General features: G+C 31.4%; 1 protein-coding gene and 2 pseudogenes across 1 annotated transcript; 1 reads left to right on the forward strand and 2 right to left on the reverse strand.

The window, feature by feature from the left end:
- Positions 1–2,257: 2,257 nt before the first annotated feature.
- LOC113371816 lies at positions 2,258–12,072 on the forward strand (annotated as a pseudogene).
- A 1,758-nt stretch (positions 12,073–13,830) lies between these two features.
- On the reverse strand, positions 13,831–15,012 carry LOC113371832 (growth arrest and DNA damage-inducible proteins-interacting protein 1-like). The gene is made up of 3 exons (XM_026612357.1): positions 14,730–15,012; positions 14,184–14,359; positions 13,831–14,046 (listed from the first exon to the last, which is right to left on the reverse strand). Exons 1-3 carry the CDS (start codon positions 15,010–15,012, stop codon positions 13,831–13,833), a joined length of 675 nt encoding a protein of 224 aa, XP_026468142.1.
- Positions 15,013–16,031: 1,019 nt separating this feature from the next.
- On the reverse strand, positions 16,032–17,138 carry LOC113363587 (annotated as a pseudogene).
- Positions 17,139–17,813: the final 675 nt, after the last annotated feature.

Genomic DNA, 17,813 nt, shown 5'->3' on the forward strand with positions numbered 1-17,813 from the left:
ACCAACATGAAAGGATCCATACTGGAGAACGTCCTTATGAGTGCAAAATATGCAATCAAAGATTTTTACAGATAAGTCATTTGAGAGATCATTCAGTAGTACATACTGGAGAACGCGCTTATAATTGTAAAATTGCAATAAAACATTCTCAAACGCAGGTAATTGGAAAACACATTTTTTGGTGCATACTGAAGAACGCGCTTTTAAATTGTGAAATATTCAATAAAAATTCAAAACAAAGCCAACCTAAAACAACACAAAATAACCCATACCGGAGAACGACCTATGAATGTGAAATATGCAATAGAGCATTCTCAAGAAAATATTCATTAACACAACATAAAAGAGTACATGCTGTAGAAGGAAACAGTCAACAAAAACTTTTGAATTAGTCTTGTAATTGTTTAAGCTTATAATTCTTTCAAGTACTCAATTATACTGATATATATAAAATTGCAATTTATGTATTATATATTTCTGTTTGTTACTCATAATCAATGAATTGTATGTAATTGTTTTAATAATGTAAATATAAATGTTTAATTGATTATAAATTTAATATTGTATTTATTTTGTATTTACTACAGTCAAATAAATATTTTTCAAGTTTTTAGAGACTGAAATATTGTTGTCACATTGAAGGACTGATTCAGCTGCATAACAAAAAAATGTTATGGCAAGGCCATGTTCTGCTTTAACTGCATACATTATGCTACTGAATCATACTAATACTGTCAACATTCAATTCATTTGTTGCATTCAGGCGTTTTTCACACAAACTGCAATTCACTCGTATGTTATGAAGCTGGGTCAAACACCCTGTTATCTAACATCGGTTTTTTGACATTTGTGCGGTTTTTAAACTTCCCGTCTGTAGTTATAGTAATGGGCCGAAAATCGAAAATGAAATTTTTGCATTACTCGACGTTTTGAGGTTTTTGAACATTTTACTGCATACCTCGGAAAAAATGGATGTGAGTGTGTGTGTGAGTGTGCGTGTGTGCGTGTGTTTTAAATCGAATGGTTTAAAAACATTCGATTCCTATTAATAGGAAGATTTGCTGATTAGTTTTTTGCAAGGCAGGTCCAGCCGTTACGGAGATATGGAGCAACAGAGTGCAGAAAATAGAAATCGAGTTTTTGAGAGAACGGAGCATCCGATTTGTATGATCCAAAAAACATTCAGTTCGTAATGACGGGGTTATTAGTTTTTGGCAAAGGTAGGCCCGGCGGTTTCGGAGATACAGAGCTAAATGTGCAAAAAATTGCAGTTTTTGAGTGAACTAAGCGTCCGATTTAAATGATTCAAAGAACTTTCTGCTTGTTTCAACAACAAATAATTGCTTTTGGAAAAAAAATTGTTTCTCTAATTTTTTTTTTTCAAAAAATATTTTTTGTAATTTTGGATTAAAAATTCAAAAATCACCCATGCTAAGCACAGTCTAAGCGCCACTCTGGTACAAATGTTTACCCGAGTGCGTTTAGACTGTTTATGTACTGGAGCACTTTTTCAATTTTGTGAAAAACTATTGAAAAATGTGAAATGCCGCAAGCTAAGCACAGAATAAGTGAAAATTGTCGCACAAAATTACTTGCAAATGCGTTTAGACTGTGACTATGCGAGAGCACTTTTTCAATTTTGTGTAAATTAGGCAACTATTTTTTTTTTTAATTGGATTCAAAATGAAATGACGATTGTTCATGTTCTGGATATAATTGATTTATGATTTATGATTTACATTTGATTTGCTCAGATATAACAAGATAGCAAAATAATAAATAATAAAAGTTACAGTATTTTGTAATAATATATTTGAAAACGTTTAAAATTTATCGAATATTTTATTACGGTACGGGAAAGTTCCAGCAATTTGCCTTAAGGCACGATGCCATACACCACGAGTTGACATTTGTTTTTGTTTGTTATGTTTCTATTTCTAGTTCAAACCCACAAACCATTCAGAATTGTTATAATTTATTTTTGTTAATCAAGACTTTAATGTCTTATTTAAAAAATTGTTAGATATAGTTAAATTGAATATAAAACCAAACAAAAAAACGATTCAATATTTCAAACGTCGAAAAACATAAAATTAGCAAGTTCATATTCAAATTAATAAATTTAAAATACAAAACCGTTTAAAATAGAACCACTAGTGCCACACACATCGGCGAACTGTGGCAACAACACTTTTTTGACATTTATAAATTCCTACAATTATTTTCGAATGACATAAAAGGATTAAACAGCCTCGAAATGTCGCTGTTTGTAATTCAGCACACTGTAAAAGCCTCCAGTAAGTAATAAATAACATAAATCTATAATTAAAATTATTTAAGTCTCATATTTAAAATCCATATAACTGACTACTTAACCATATAGGTTATGTAATGAGTAACATATAACAAATTATCTTCTAAGTTCCTTTTTAATTTTTGGAAATCAGACAGGATGGATCGGAATTGCTTGTCTGCAGCAGGCCTCTTACAGTACAAAGCCCCAGAAAACCAATCTGGCTGCTATGAAAGAGGTACTGGTGGTCGGTCCAGTTTTTATGGTGTCGTTGCTACAGTTTTTGGGGCTACAGGCTTTACGGGACGATATGTTGGCAATAAACTGGGGAAAATTGGCACCCAGGTATAAAGGATTGATTTAAAAGGTTTAGATTGTAAGAGGTCTTTTTTTTTTTAAACATGAAACATACAGTTTTAAATTTAAATTATACTTTTCGATTAGAAATGAAATGCAAAGGATTTTATTTTGAAGAAAAGTTTATTTGGACAACACAAAATTCACAATGTAGTTGTACAATATAGTAGAGATATACAAGTGGCTTTTAATGCTTATAATATTTAAAATTTCAATATCCAAGTGTATAAATCAGTTTTTACTAGATTTTAGTATATCCCATCTAGTTTTTGCTAATGTCACCCAATTTTATTGTCCGAAACGAAATTAAAAGTTATTCCAAGAAAAGTAAAAAAATGTCCTAAAATCATATTGTGCAAATTATCAAAATACCAAAGTCTGCATTTCAACTGCGAATTATTCAAAATTTCAATATAAAAGTGTATATAACAGTGTTTACTAGATTTTAGTAAATTTTATCTAATATTAAGTAATCCCACCGAATTAAAATGTCTGGGAAGAAAATTAAAGTTATTTGAGAAAAGTAAAAAATGTCCCAAATCAATATATGGCAAATTATCAAAATACTGAAAGCCACATTTAACTGCAAATTACTCAAAATTTCAATATTCAAGTGTGAATTGTTTTTACTAGATTTTAGTAAATCACATCTAGTTTTTACTAATGCCACCAAATTAAAATGTCCGGGAAGAAAATTAAAAGTTATATGAGGAAAAGTAAAAAAATGTTCTAAATATATAATATTATCAAAATACCAAAGTTCGCATTTCAACTGCGAATTTTTCAAAATTTTAATATGCAAGTATATAAAGTGTAACAGATTTTTAGTAGATTTTATCTAGTATTTTATCTAGTTTTACAAATGCCACCAAATTAGAATGTTTAGGAAGAAAATTAAAAGTTATCTAAAGAAATGTAAAAAATGTCTTAAATTTATATATTAATAACCTAACCTCAAAATACTTTCATCATATTTCTTTCATTCTACATTAAATAGAATACACAATTGTTTTTTTTACTTATTTTCCTTAGTTAATTATTCCCTACCGTGGAGATTTCTACCCAGCACAACGCTTGAAATGTGTGGGTGATTTGGGACAAGTATTATTCACACCATACAATTTAAGAGATCGAGAATCAATTGATAAAGCCATCAGGTATTCTAATGTCGTCATCAATTAGTAGGAAGAGATTGGGAGACTAAGAATTTTAAATTTGATGATGTTCATGTTGAAGGTGCCCGAACTTTAGCAAGGTAAATGATAGTATAATTTTTGCATGCCACTTTATAAAGTGTATTATATTTACTTTTCGAAGTAAAACTTCTTTAGGCGCGACATAGGTTAGCAGTATAATTCGTGAGTTAATAAAAATGTCAGGATTGGAAGAATATTTTATCCCGTCCCCCATAAATAATTGTAGTGCAAATGATCGCAAATAAATAATGAAACTAAGGAAAAATCTGCGCTGCGTAAGAAATGATAGCTTTGGCTATGTATGTTTTGTGTGTGATCGACTTTGACTTCAAAGTGACTTAGAAATATCAAATGATGCTCAAAAACAAATTCTTAATAATGTTTTCTGAATATTGATTCAAATAATCAGGTTGGATGTCGAACTTGTCGAAAGATATTAAATTCGGGTAAAATTCCCACTTTGTGTAAATTTAACCGGTTTGTATTTCCACCTATACCAAATTATCTACCTAAACTAGATACTGAATCTGAAAGGTTAATTTCACCTATTCATAGATCAATCTATGTGCAGGGCTTGATAAATAAAACAAATATAAAAGTATGGCTTCAATTTGTTAGGCAAGACGGATATTACAGCTGTTCAAGGAATGAGATTATATCGTCAGCAAAAAAGTAAAAAAATACAAACAGTAAATGAATGTATGTTAATTTTAATCACATGAAGTTCTTCAAACACAATTGTTACAGGATGAGTTAATTGCAAAAACAATATTTGTTTAGGCGTTGTTTAACATAATCCACTGTGTGAATGAATATTATAGAATTTATTAATCAGCAATTACTTTAAAACGATCATGTCATATTTCAAGTACGACTTCGATTACATTATTGTTCACAATCATAAATATATAATTTATAATTTATCATTACATAAATGTGTATAATGATTGACGACACTAATAAATGTGTGCATCACGAGTGTTACCATATTACTAATAAACATTATTCCAAATTTTTATATGATGTATTTATTTTTGCTCAACTTAAATTTGCCATTTTATACAGTAGCAAATAAGTTTTACTTCAATCGCGTGTGATCTTACGCGCACTCTTTTTTTATTTTAGAGCTTGTCGTGAAGCTGGTGTTGAAAAGTTGATACACGTATCATCCTTAAGTGCAAGTCCTAATCCAGAAGGCCACTGTTTGCCCAAGGGTAGTGGTTTTCTTAGAAGTAAATACTACGGTGAATTAGCTGTAAAGGAAGAGTTTCCTGATGCCATTATTTTCAGGCCTGGTGTTATCTACGGTTCTGAAGACAGATTTTTAAGGTATGTACATTATGGGATTGATTATGCCACATAACAGACAAATGTTATGGCAAGGCCATGTTATTAAGAATTTTCTATACTGAATATTGACAAAGACATGCAGTTGCTGTGCAGTCAGGCATATTTCTCAGAGTGTCACATATAAACCTAACCTAGAAACCGCACAAATGTAAAACTAGTTGGTTTGGCCAACGAGGCAAGTTACATGAACTTCCCGATATGTGTAAATAATCGACTTAATCAAAAAAAAAGTGTAAATAATATACTTCATCAATCCTACATAAAAAAAACGATAATAATTTTAGCAAAGTTTGACGAATTTTTAAAATTAAACTACTTGTCGTAAGGCCGTAATATTACAGTAAGTTCTATAAGAACATGATGTATATCGCCAAAAAAGTTCCATGAAAATCGGCTTAAATTTTGTTTTTCAACAGTTAATTACAAGAAAACGGCTCGGTAGATTTTCACCTAAAATTAATCAGTACCATTCCCAACTAATATCTTTCGAACAGTTTTTGATTTTTTAAAATCGGTTCGGTAGGATGAGTTTAAATGTGGACGAAAAGTTTAACACTTTTTTTCAAATTGCAAAGAAACGGCTTGGCAGATCGTCACACAAAACTGACAAACGATAGTCCTCACCGAAATACATCAAATAGCTTTTAAATTTCTAAAATCGGCTCAGGCGTTTTGGAGAAAGCGTCGATCAAAGGTCTAATTTTGACAAATGCCAAAAAAACGATACCAATTTTTGCAAACTTTGACGAATTTTTAAAGCTGAACCTGTTATCGTAGGGCCATAATATTTTAGTATGATATAGAAGACTATGGTATCTACCGTCAAAAAAATAATCATAAAAATCGTCGAAATTTTTTTTTTTAAAAACTTTATTACAAGAAAACGGCCCGGCCGATCTCTACCAAAAACTAATCAGGTCGATTCCCAACCAATATCTTTCGAACGATTTTTGAATTTTCAAAATCGATTTAGAACTGCGGGCTAAAACGTGGACGAAAAACTTTTCACTTCTCTGCTATTTACGAAGAAACGGCTTGGCCGATCGTCGCACAAAACTGACAAACAATAGTCCTCATCGAGATACTTCGAATGGCTTTTAAATTTTTGAAATCGGTCCAGCCGTTTATGAGAAAACGGCGATTTAATGCAAAAAATCTGTTGGTGCACACGCACACACACACACACATACTTTTTCCTTAAATTTGGTCTCATTCGATTCAGAATGGCTTGAAACGTCGAGAAAACATAAAATTAGCGAATCGAATTTTTTTATGAAAACATAAACTCCTTCGGGAAGTTAAAAAGCGATCTTAGATAACAGTGTGTTTCTGACCCAGCTTCATAACATACGAGTGACATTGCAGTTTATGTGTAAAACGCCTGAATGCACAGCAAATACATGACATTTTGATAATATTCAGTACGATTCAGTAGCAAAATGTGTGGAAGTTTGAGCATAACATGGCCTTGCCATAATATTTGTTCCTATAATTTATTATAGTATTTTTTAATATTATTACTTATTCTGTTCAGATATTTTGCTCATCCTTGGAGGCGTCAGATTCACTTTATGCCCATGTGGGATAAAGGCGAGAAGGCTGTCAAGCAGCCTGTTTACGTTAGTGATTTTGCACAAGGAATTGTTAATGCTATTCGGGATCCTGATGCAGTCGGAAAGACTTTCCAAGCTGTCGGGTATGTTTTTTAAAATTTTTTGAAATTCAATTGATAAAAGAATATGATAATATTTGCTAGTTAGGGTTAATAACTCTTGTAGAAGATAAGATTTTTTTCTGTAAGTTATAGTAATGGACCGAAAATCGAAAATGACAATTTGTGCCTATCTTTACGTTTCAAAGGTTTCTGAACATTTTGGCATACCTTAGAAAAAATGGATGTGTGTGTGTGCGGATACTATTTTTCGTCGCCGATTTTGGGAACAAGAATCAACCGATTTGAATAATTCAAAAAACATTCGATTCCTATTGAAAGGAAGACGTGCTTGATTAGTTTTTAGCGAAGGCAGGTCCAGCCGTTTCGGAGATACGGAGCAAAGTGTGTCAAAAATGGTAATTCAGTTTTTGAGAGAACGGAGCGTCCGATTTCAATAATTGAAAAAATATTTTACTTCTATTGACAAGATGAAGAACTGATGGAATTTTTATGAAGGCAGGTCTAGCGGTTTCGGAGATCTAACAAAAAAAAAAGTAAAAAAAAATGCCATTTGGCGGTCAAAAATGATCATTAGACATATGCACACCAAATTATCAGATATTTTATAGAGATTTTAACAATAAGTATGATTTGTGTTTACATTCCTATGGGTTCCGTATCAATTTTTATCCGTTAGTTTCTATAACAGCTACGCAGCGCGATTGCTTTGAAAAGAAATTCAAAAGTATCAAAATATTATATATAAAGAAATCAAATTATAAAAAAAAGTCTAAGTTTTTCAAAATTCTCAAAAATCAATCTGTTTTCAATATTTTTAATTTTTGGTACGGGAAGTTCCAGCAATTTGCCTTAAGGCACGATGCCATACACCACTAGTTTAAGGTAAATTCAACATATTTTTTAAATGTTTAAATTTTTAAACTTACATGTGGTTGGGGCAAAAAGAAATCAAATGACCATTTCACAGTCAAAGATATAAATAAGAATTAGTGAATTAACAAGTAAAACTAGTGGTGTATATGGCATCGTGTCTTTTAAGGCAAAATGCTGGAACTTCCCGTATCATAACGAAATGTTCGAGGAATATTAAATGTTTTCGAATAGATTATTATAAATAGTATATAGTTTATATAAGAATTATTTATTTAAAATATATAAGTGAGCTTTAGAACTATAGCCAGAATTAAAATTAAAATCTGTAACTATATACAAAAATTTTTTTTTTGAAAAATGAAATTAAAATTTTTTTTTTCCAAAAGCAATCGTTTCGTCAACAGAAGCAAAAAGTTTTTTGAGTCATTCGGATGCTTAGTTCTCTCAAAAACTGCCATTTTTTGCACGGTAGCTCGGTATCTTTGAAACGGCTGGGCCTACCTTTTATAAAAACTATTCACCTCTTTACCCAATCATTACAAATTGAATGTTTTTTTAATCATTCAATTCGGATGCTCCGTTCTCTCAAAACTGTGATCTTCATAAAAAAAAGTCGATGAAATATGTATAAACAAACATCCGGGCGAAGGCTTTTAAGGGGTGAGCCTACTTTAGAGGCTTGAAAAAAATCGATATTTTTTGCAAAAATGTCTTTAAAAATTAGCCAAGAATATATTCCTAAAATTTCAGAAACAAATTCAAATTATTTTCGGAGTTACAGAAGAAATAGTGAGCAAGCTTAAGCATGTATACGAGAGGAAAGAAAACTTCGAAGCGCGATTTCTATAGATAGAAAAACTAGTTGGTTTGGTATTTAGCCTTGAGGCAAGTTACATGAACTTCCCGATATGTGTAAATAATCGACTTAATCAAAAAAAACGCGTAAATAATATACTTCATCAATCCTACTTTTAAAAAAACGATAATAATTTTAGCAAAGTTTGACGAATTTTTAAAATTAAACTACTTGTCGTAAGGCCGTAATATTACAGTAAGTTCTATAAGACCATGATGTATATCGCCAAAAAAAATTCCATGAAAATCGGCTTAATTTTTTTTTCAACAGTTCATTACAAGAAAACGGCTCGGTAGATTTTCATCTAAAACTAATAAGTTTCATTCCCATCTAATATCTTTCGAACAGTTTTTGATTTTTCAAAATTGGTTCGGTAGGATGAGCTTAAATGTGGACGAAAAGTTTAACACTTTTTATCAAATTGCAAAGAAACGGCTTGGTAGATCGTCACACAAAACTGACAAGCGATAGTCCTCACCGAAATACATCAAATGGCTTTTAAATTTTTAAAATCGTTCAGGCGTTTTTGAGAAAACGTCGATCAAAAGTCTAATTTTGACAAATGCCAAAAAAACAATACCAAGTTTTGCAAACTTTGACGAATTTTTTCAGTTAAACCAATTGTCGTAGAGCCGTAATATTTTAGTATGATCTAGAAGACTATGGTATCTACCGTCAAAAAAAAAATCATAAAAATCGTCGAAATTTTTTTTAAAAAATCTTGATTACAAGAAAACGGCCCGGCCGACCTCTACCAAAAACTAATCAGGTTGATTCCCAACCAATATCATTCGAACGATTTTTTAAATTTTCAAAATCGATTCAGAATTGCGGGCTAAAACGTGGACGAAAAACTTTTCACTTCTCTGCTATTTACGAAGAAACGGAATGGCCGATCGTCGCACAAAACTGACAAACATTAGTCCTCATCGAGATAGATCGAATGGCTTTTGAATTTTTGAAATCGGTTCAGCCGTTTTTGGGAAAACTGCGATTTACGGCAAAAAATCTGTTGGTGCACACGCACACACACACACATACTTTTACCTTAAATTTGGTCTCATTCGATTCAGAATGGCTTGAAACGTCGAGAAAACATAAAATTAGCGAATCGGATTTTTTGATGAAAACAAACTTCTCCTTTGGGAAGTTAAAAAACTGAACGTTCTATCGAAACGAGACAAAATTCATTGTATTCAAGATTAAATTCTATTCTAGTTGAACCTAAAAAACCTTCAAAAAAAGTTATAATTAATCTACATTTTTACCAATCTAAAGTGAAATTTTGTATAAAAACACGATTTTTTTCAAGTTCGAAAAATTGGCGAATTTGTCATTTTTTCTAGATTTTTTAGATTCAATTAGAATCTATACTATTGAGAATATATATTTATTTTGATTTTTTTGTTTCGAGTGAAAATTGTGACCTGCATCTTTCCCACGAAATGACACCACATGCTAGTTTTGCGCATCGGCAAAATGCTCGTACCCTGCATATTATGACATATATTTCAATGAAAAAAATTGAAAAGAATGTTGAAATATATAGCGATAAACCCTGAAAGTTTCGTTACAATTAAACATTTATTTCCTGCCGTTAAAATGCAGTAAAAAGCCGTTTTTTGAAGCCTCTAAAGCAGCCTCTCCCTTTAACTCTCCTTTGGAAAGTTAAAAATGTCCTTTATATTTTTAGCCCCCGGAGGTATAAACTGGGCGAACTGGTCGACTATTTCCACCGCGTGATGCGCAAACAGGGCACCCAATGGGGCTACAAGCGCTACGACCTGAGATACGACCCCACATTCTGGGCACGTATATACCTGACAGAGAAACTTTGCCCCGGCTGGCCAGTCGGATACCTGCACTGGGAACAGATTGAAAGGGTATTTATTAAACATAATACTTTATATTTAACATATATATATATATATATATATACAGTAGAATCCGCTTAGTATGACATCGAAGGGACGCCAAAATCTCGTCATACTAACCGGTCGTCATACAAAGCGTACTGAAGAAAAACTTTTTAATATGCAAATATGTTACATTTTTCAGTAATTTAAAAAAAAAGCCTATACAAACATTTAATTAAAAATAAAATTGACACATTAAAATTTAATATAAAATAAAATTGACATAGGGTAGGGCGGGGGCACAACGGTTCAATTTGACTTACGGTAATTATACTGTCTAAACCCAATGAACAACACATAACATACATCAAAGAAGCATCTATAGAACTGAATGTTCAGAAAAACTTACATACATACGTACATAATTCCTAATTATATAAATATTGTATTTTTTACTATTTTTTTAAAACATTTGGTATCTGACCCATTTTACCTCACATACGGGATAAAGTGGAACAAATAGGGGGCGAACAGATGCAATTTCTTCTATTAAATTTTAAAGGCATTTCACGCTACATTATAAAACCAATGCAAAGTATTAATTCTGAGGGTACATTTGTTACAAAGACAACACAGTATATTACATTGATCTGCTATTGGTCAGAAATCTTCATCAGAAGAGCCGGAATAACAATTTATTCAATTAATCTCTTGTAAAATTCCTTTTTTTTAAACTTTACTATTTTATTGCTTACACCTTTGCCAAAGTAAAGGTTCAGCTGGTCCTTTTTATTGCAGTTATGTGCCGCTTATCTTCTAATAGCAAAGTCATAAGAATAAAGGTGATGGCTGGTTATGAATTTATACATTTTTCGCCCTCTACTATCATATATAATTGTTAAAAAAAATCTAATTTTATTTGTTTATGAGATATCCGTGGTGGGCAATAATAATTAGTCTACCCTACCCATAAACATATAAATGTTTTTTTAATGTAAGTAAATAGTAATTTTTGATTGATTTCTTTACATAATTTTATTGTAAAAACAGTCCCTGGTGCTATTGTGCACAACAGACATAGCAATTGCTTTCGTTGACTTGGCCACATCATGTAAAATCATGTCGGTTATTATAATTGGACATAATTTTTTTGCAAAAATTGGTCATTATAAGCGACATGTCAATGTAAGCGATGTCAATATATCCGACTAGACAGCTGTTTTTTCAAGGAATTTTATATGCAAACCATATTCCTAGTGCGATTACGTCATATTAAGCGGTTGTCAATATATCCGGCGTCATACTAATCGGATTCTACTGTATATATATATATATATATATATATATTTATTTATTTATTTAAATATTTTCTTCAGGAATGTGTAACAGATCAGGTTATACCCGGTGTACCCACGTTAGAAGACTTGGATGTCAAATTGACTTTAATCGAGCACCAGGCGCCATGGGAATTGAGAGGGTTTAGAGCTTACGCTTACAATGTAGAAGAATTAGGAGACTTTGAAGATCCGGCACCACCAAAAGTGTTTGCTTAAAATTAAAGGACAAGATAAAGTTTGATAGAAATTGTTTTGGAAAACATCTTTGAATTATGATTTTGGAAATATTTGTATCATAATACTGTGTAATATAATTTATAATATTTTAAGGATGAATGAAGTTGTTATTAAAATCCCGTAGGGTAAGTTATAGTAATCGCAAAAAGTTGGAAATGAAGTTTTTTATATATCTTTGGTCCAGAGGTTTCTAAAAATTTTAGCTTACCTGAAAAAAAAAAATGATGTATGTGCGTGTGTGTGTGTGCGTGTGTGGATACAGTTTTTGCCGACGGTTTCTGGAGCACCGCTTAACCGATTTGAATGATTCAAAAAGCAAATGATTCCTATTTATGTGAAGATGTGTTGAGTTTTTGAGAAAACGGAGCATCTGATTTGAATAATTCAAAAAACATTAAATTTGTAATGATGGAGAGAAGTGGAAATTCGTTTTTGTCTAAGGCAGGTCTAGCCGTTTCGGAGATACGCAGCTAAATGTGCAAAAAATTGCAGTTTTTGAGAGAACTAAGCATTTTTTTTGGAATATCGAAAATGATTTTAATTCTAGTTAGATAAAAGTCTAAAGCTCATTATTATACTTTAATTAAATAACTAACTTAACAATTCAGTTTATATGATTCTTGAAAATATGAGATAAGGCCCTCTAATTAACTTCCCGTAGGGCAAGTTATAGTAATCGCAAAAAAATCGAAAATGAAAATTTTTATAGATCTTTACGTTTCAGAACTTTCTGAATATTTTGGCAAACATTAGAAAAAATGGATGTATGTGTGTGTGTGTGTGTGTGTTGTATGTATGTATGTTCGGATACAAATTTTCGTCGACGATTTCGGGAACACGGATCAACCGATTTGAATAATTCAAAAAACATTCGATTCATATTGATAAGGAGACGTGCTGATTAGTTTTTGGCGGAGGCAGGTCTAGCCGTTCCGAAGATACGGGGCAAAAAGTGCCGAAAACGGTAACTCAGTTTTTAAGGGAATGGATTGTCCGATTTGAATAATTCAAAAAACATTTTATTTGTTTTGACTAAGTGAAGAACCGTTCAAATTTTTGGAAAGGCAGGTCCAACGACTTTGGAGATATGGAGGAAAAAGTAAAAAAATGAGCCATTTGGTGGTCAAAAATGATCATAGAGATTTTAACAATAAGTATAAATCTTGTTTACATTCCTATGGGTTCCATACCAATGTTTACGCGTTAGACGGCGACGCGGCGCTTACGCGCTTTGATATTTTGACTTTATGCAGTTAAAGCAGTACGATTGCTTTGAAAAAAAGTTCAGAATTTCCAAAATATTTCAAAATTAATGATTTAAGATAGAATGATTTAATATGGTTAGAAATTCTATTAAAAGTTTCAAATCATTGATCAACTTTTATTGATTAATATTATTGATTATTTTTAATTATTCGAATTTTGAATTGCGGTACGGGCAGTTCCAGCAATTTGCCTTAAGGCAAGATGCCCTAATTGCCTTAAGACAGAATTCCTCTTACAGCTAGTTCTAACTCCACTTGATCCAATTTTGTTTTAAACAAATAGAAACGTCGTCGTCGAATAATACGAATAACAAAAATTACAGCATTTATTATAATATATTTGAAGTCATTTAATATTATTCAAATATCTCATTACGGTACGGGAAGTTCCAGCAATTTGCCTTAAGGCACGATGCCATACACCACTAGTTTTAAACCAGATTTTACAGAATGACTTGCATAAAAAATAACATGTTTTTTAGTATAAGTTCTATTATTTAATTACATAGCTACATTAATTTAACAAAAATATAAATTATTTTTCTTCCTCCTCATTTTCTTTAAAGGCATTCTGTTGGTTTAGCAAATTTGCTGCAATTTTAGCTTCACGTGCTTGTCTCCTCAGCTCCTTTTGCTGCTTCCTATCAGCTTTTTCTTTCTGTGCCAACATTTCTTGGAACTTCTCATCACGGGGATCTAATTTGAATCCAAAGTGCCTTCTTACCTCTTCTACTAACCTATCTTTACGCTCCTGGAAAGAAAACAATTGAAATAAAAAATATATTTTATTTAATATAATAAATTGTATATATATATATTTTATTTCTTACTTTGCTTCTCTGGCTTCTGCTTCAGCCTTAGCCATTTTCTGCTTAAGTTGGTGTTTCAATCTTGTAATTTTAAGAGTTTCTTTGCGATTTCTTCATCACGTGCTCTCATGGCTTCTGCTTTTTGTTTTTTTTCTTCGGCAACCTTCTTCATCATTTCAGGGATTGTTTCGGGGTACTTTACTCTTTCATATTCGAGAGTATCTTCTAGATCTACTTTGTCGGGCCAACATAGAGCTGGGTAAAAGATAATAAATAAATTTATATATATATATATATATATATATATATATATATATATATATATATATTATATAAATAATTGTATTATTATTTGCAGACTTAAAGGAATAAACTTGGCTGGGATGTCTTTTATGAAAATATTTTGCACAAACATAGAAAAAATTCTCTTGAAGTAAGTAGTTATTTTATTTATTTCTTATATTTATAATGTTTTAAAGTATATTTTAATGTTTACAGACTCAGACTGCATAATGCTGAAAGACCCGCTTGAAGATTTATCTTGCAAAACATCATACAAGCAGAATACAAAGCAATTCAGGTACTTCAATCAATTATTATTATTACTATAACTTTTATCCTTTACCTGGATTAACATTACTACTGCTTCCGTACCTCCCATACATCATTCGTTTATATTTAACAGTTTCATGTATCCACGACTGTGGTTCTTGGTACGGAACCTTCCCCAGCACCATGTTCCTGTGCTGAGGAAGCAATCTGGATTTATTCCTTTTTTCTTCAATAATCCTCTCTCTATCGATTTCATCGTCCTCTTCATAATCTTGGAAATTACTTAATTCTTGTACGGCTGTTTGTTTTCCGCGAACTATTACATGTTTATAGGAAGGTAAAATGCGACGTATCATGTTATTCATTTTTTTTTAATTTATATTAATAATAATGGTAATGGGGATGAATTATATTGCGTTTAGGAATAAATTTAACATAACCTCAAAATTTGAAACATGTTGACAGATTAGAACGGGATTGGGTAATACATAGATAAAAGAGGAGTATAATATAATGGGGTAATACTATTTACTCATTAACGTAAGTGAAGTGAGTAATATATAGTTTTAACGGATTTTTTAATTTGAAATAGTAACTAGTGGTGTATGGCATCGTGCCTCCAGGCAATTTGCTCGAACTTCCCGTTCCATAATGAAATATTCGAGAAATTTTAAACGTTTTCACATATATTATTACAAATACTGTAAATTTCATTATTTTTGCTAACTTGTTATATCTGAGCAAATCAAATGTAAATCATAAATGGCAATTTTTTTCCAGAACATTAACGATCGTTATTTCATTTCGAATTCTATTTCCAAAAAATAGTTGCACAAAATTGAAAAAGTGCTCCTGTGTATAGTCACAGTCTAAACGCATTGGCAAATAATTCTGTGCGACATTTTCACTTATACTGTGCTTAGCTCGGCGGCATTTTCACATTTTTCAATAGTTTTCACAAATAGACAATCTAAACACACTTGGGTAAACAATTGTGCCAGAGTGGCGCTTAGACTGTGCTTAGCCTGGGTAATTTTTTGAATTCTTAACCCAAAATTACAATTATATGATTTATTTATCTAGAATTAAAATTAATATCATAATTATTTCAAAACAAAAATTGTCTTTTCCAAAAACTAATTGCCAACAAAAATTTGTATCCGCACATATGCACACACACACATAAATTTTTTTTAAGGTATGCCAAAATGTTCAGAAACTTTTCAAATGTAAAGAGTTAATAAAACAGCTCAATAAATTTTTGTGATTTATATATTACCATACACTTAAATTAACATAATAAATGTAAATAATTCACCTAATAATAAACAAAATTCACCTATTTCAACAAAATTAAAATAAATATTACATCTATTTATGAACTGCTATTGTTGGCTTTGTTTAAAAGCTGCTGATCTGCATTTGCTAAATTCCAATTATGTTCGATTATTTGCAAAGCTTCCCATTCGGCTTTGAATGCACTTTTTGGATCTGGTGGCATTGCCATGGCTGCTCCGGACATTTGTTCTTGCATTATTCGGGTTTGATCAGAGGCTGAAAAAAATACAAATAGATAAGATGATACATTTATATATATATATATATATATATATATATATGTGTGTGTGTGTGTGTGTGTGTGTGTGTACAATACAATTACCATTATTTTCCCCTAAAACCAAAGTGTAGATACTGCGCAGACCGAAAATTCAAAACTACAACTGGCAGATGATACCCAACTAGCATCCAACGAAGCTAATTCCACACCTCTTTGTAACATTGGTTTAAACCTCAACGTCAACGGGAATGGCACTTTTGCTAAAAACAATAATCAAACATTAACACAATTTTTCTTACTAATATATAATTTTTTTTTCCATACTTGTCACAAATCCTGAGAACATCCAATTAATCCATCCACCAATAACAATCATAGGCAAGACATTAGTAATGTTTCCTTTTAACATGTCTGTCATAACGCTGGGGTCGGTCATGGGGTTGTTATTTGTGGCAGGACGTTTCTGGGTTTTGAAATAACCGGTTTCTTCGTTGTTGAAGAAATGTCTTCGCATCAGGAATGATTGGGGGTGCAAATAGTTGCCATTCTCTCTGAGGTATCTTGCTCTTATCATCACCTGACTAGAATAGAAATAATATAATTTATGAAAACCTATGATGGTACTAATATAATTTAAAATGTTAAAAACAATTTTTATATGTAATTTACATATGTGTAAGTGATTTTTAGTGCTGGTTGATAATAAATATTTGTACCTGTCTTGCAATTGTTGCAATTCAACTTTTTTCTGTGATGATAATAACATTGCTATATAATGTCTAACAATTCCAACTAAAAATGTTATTACTACGATTGGTAAAAACACCCATCCTCGTATATTAGGATCTAGAAGCAATTCCATTTTTTATTTATTGATTTTAAACATTAATTTATTTAATTATGATTAAATTTATATTAATTATTTAAGAGGTTATGGTTAAAATGACACTTGTCAAATGGGGGAAAGGTATGGAGTGAAGTTGTATGCGAAGACACTATTTTAAATATATTTTATATTTTGATTATATTTATATAAATTGTTAATAATTATAATAGAAGTATTTGTGTGCAAGTATGCAAATGAAATTATAAAATAATGCTTGTTATTTGTTGATTTATTATTAAAACCCTCAGTGAACAAGTTTCATATTTCTTTCCCCATCTGGCAACACCGATTTCTGACATCTCCTCTCAATCTGTCAACTTTTGTCATGCACAACTCAAGTTGATAAAATGTTATTTATTCCATTCGATTTCGCGTCGAATTTAATAAAAACCTTTTAAACAAAAACACAAAATCGTGTCTTACAAATGTTAACGTGCAATCGTTCTACAAAACTTTCAATTCGGACGTCCGTCGTAAACTTATGTGTCTGCTAGAAAGTGTTTCGATTTCAGTGGCGATTGTTGGGATTGCTCTCGAAATAAACCAATGCGAAAATTAATGGAAAAATGTCTCGATCGTCAATAGAAAGCAAAATTGACGGCTTGGAGAATAAGCTGAAATTGGAAAATGAAAGACGGGATAGTACTCATGGAAGGTTTCGATGCCTAAGGGGAATGGTTTTAAGAAACCTATACCACCTCGTAAGTAGAAAA

Source organism: Ctenocephalides felis, unplaced genomic scaffold, assembly GCF_003426905.1.
Source record: "Ctenocephalides felis isolate EL2017-DRISC unplaced genomic scaffold, ASM342690v1 CF-g0.4_SCAFFOLD_00845, whole genome shotgun sequence".
Lineage (NCBI taxonomy): Eukaryota > Metazoa > Arthropoda > Insecta > Siphonaptera > Pulicidae > Ctenocephalides > Ctenocephalides felis.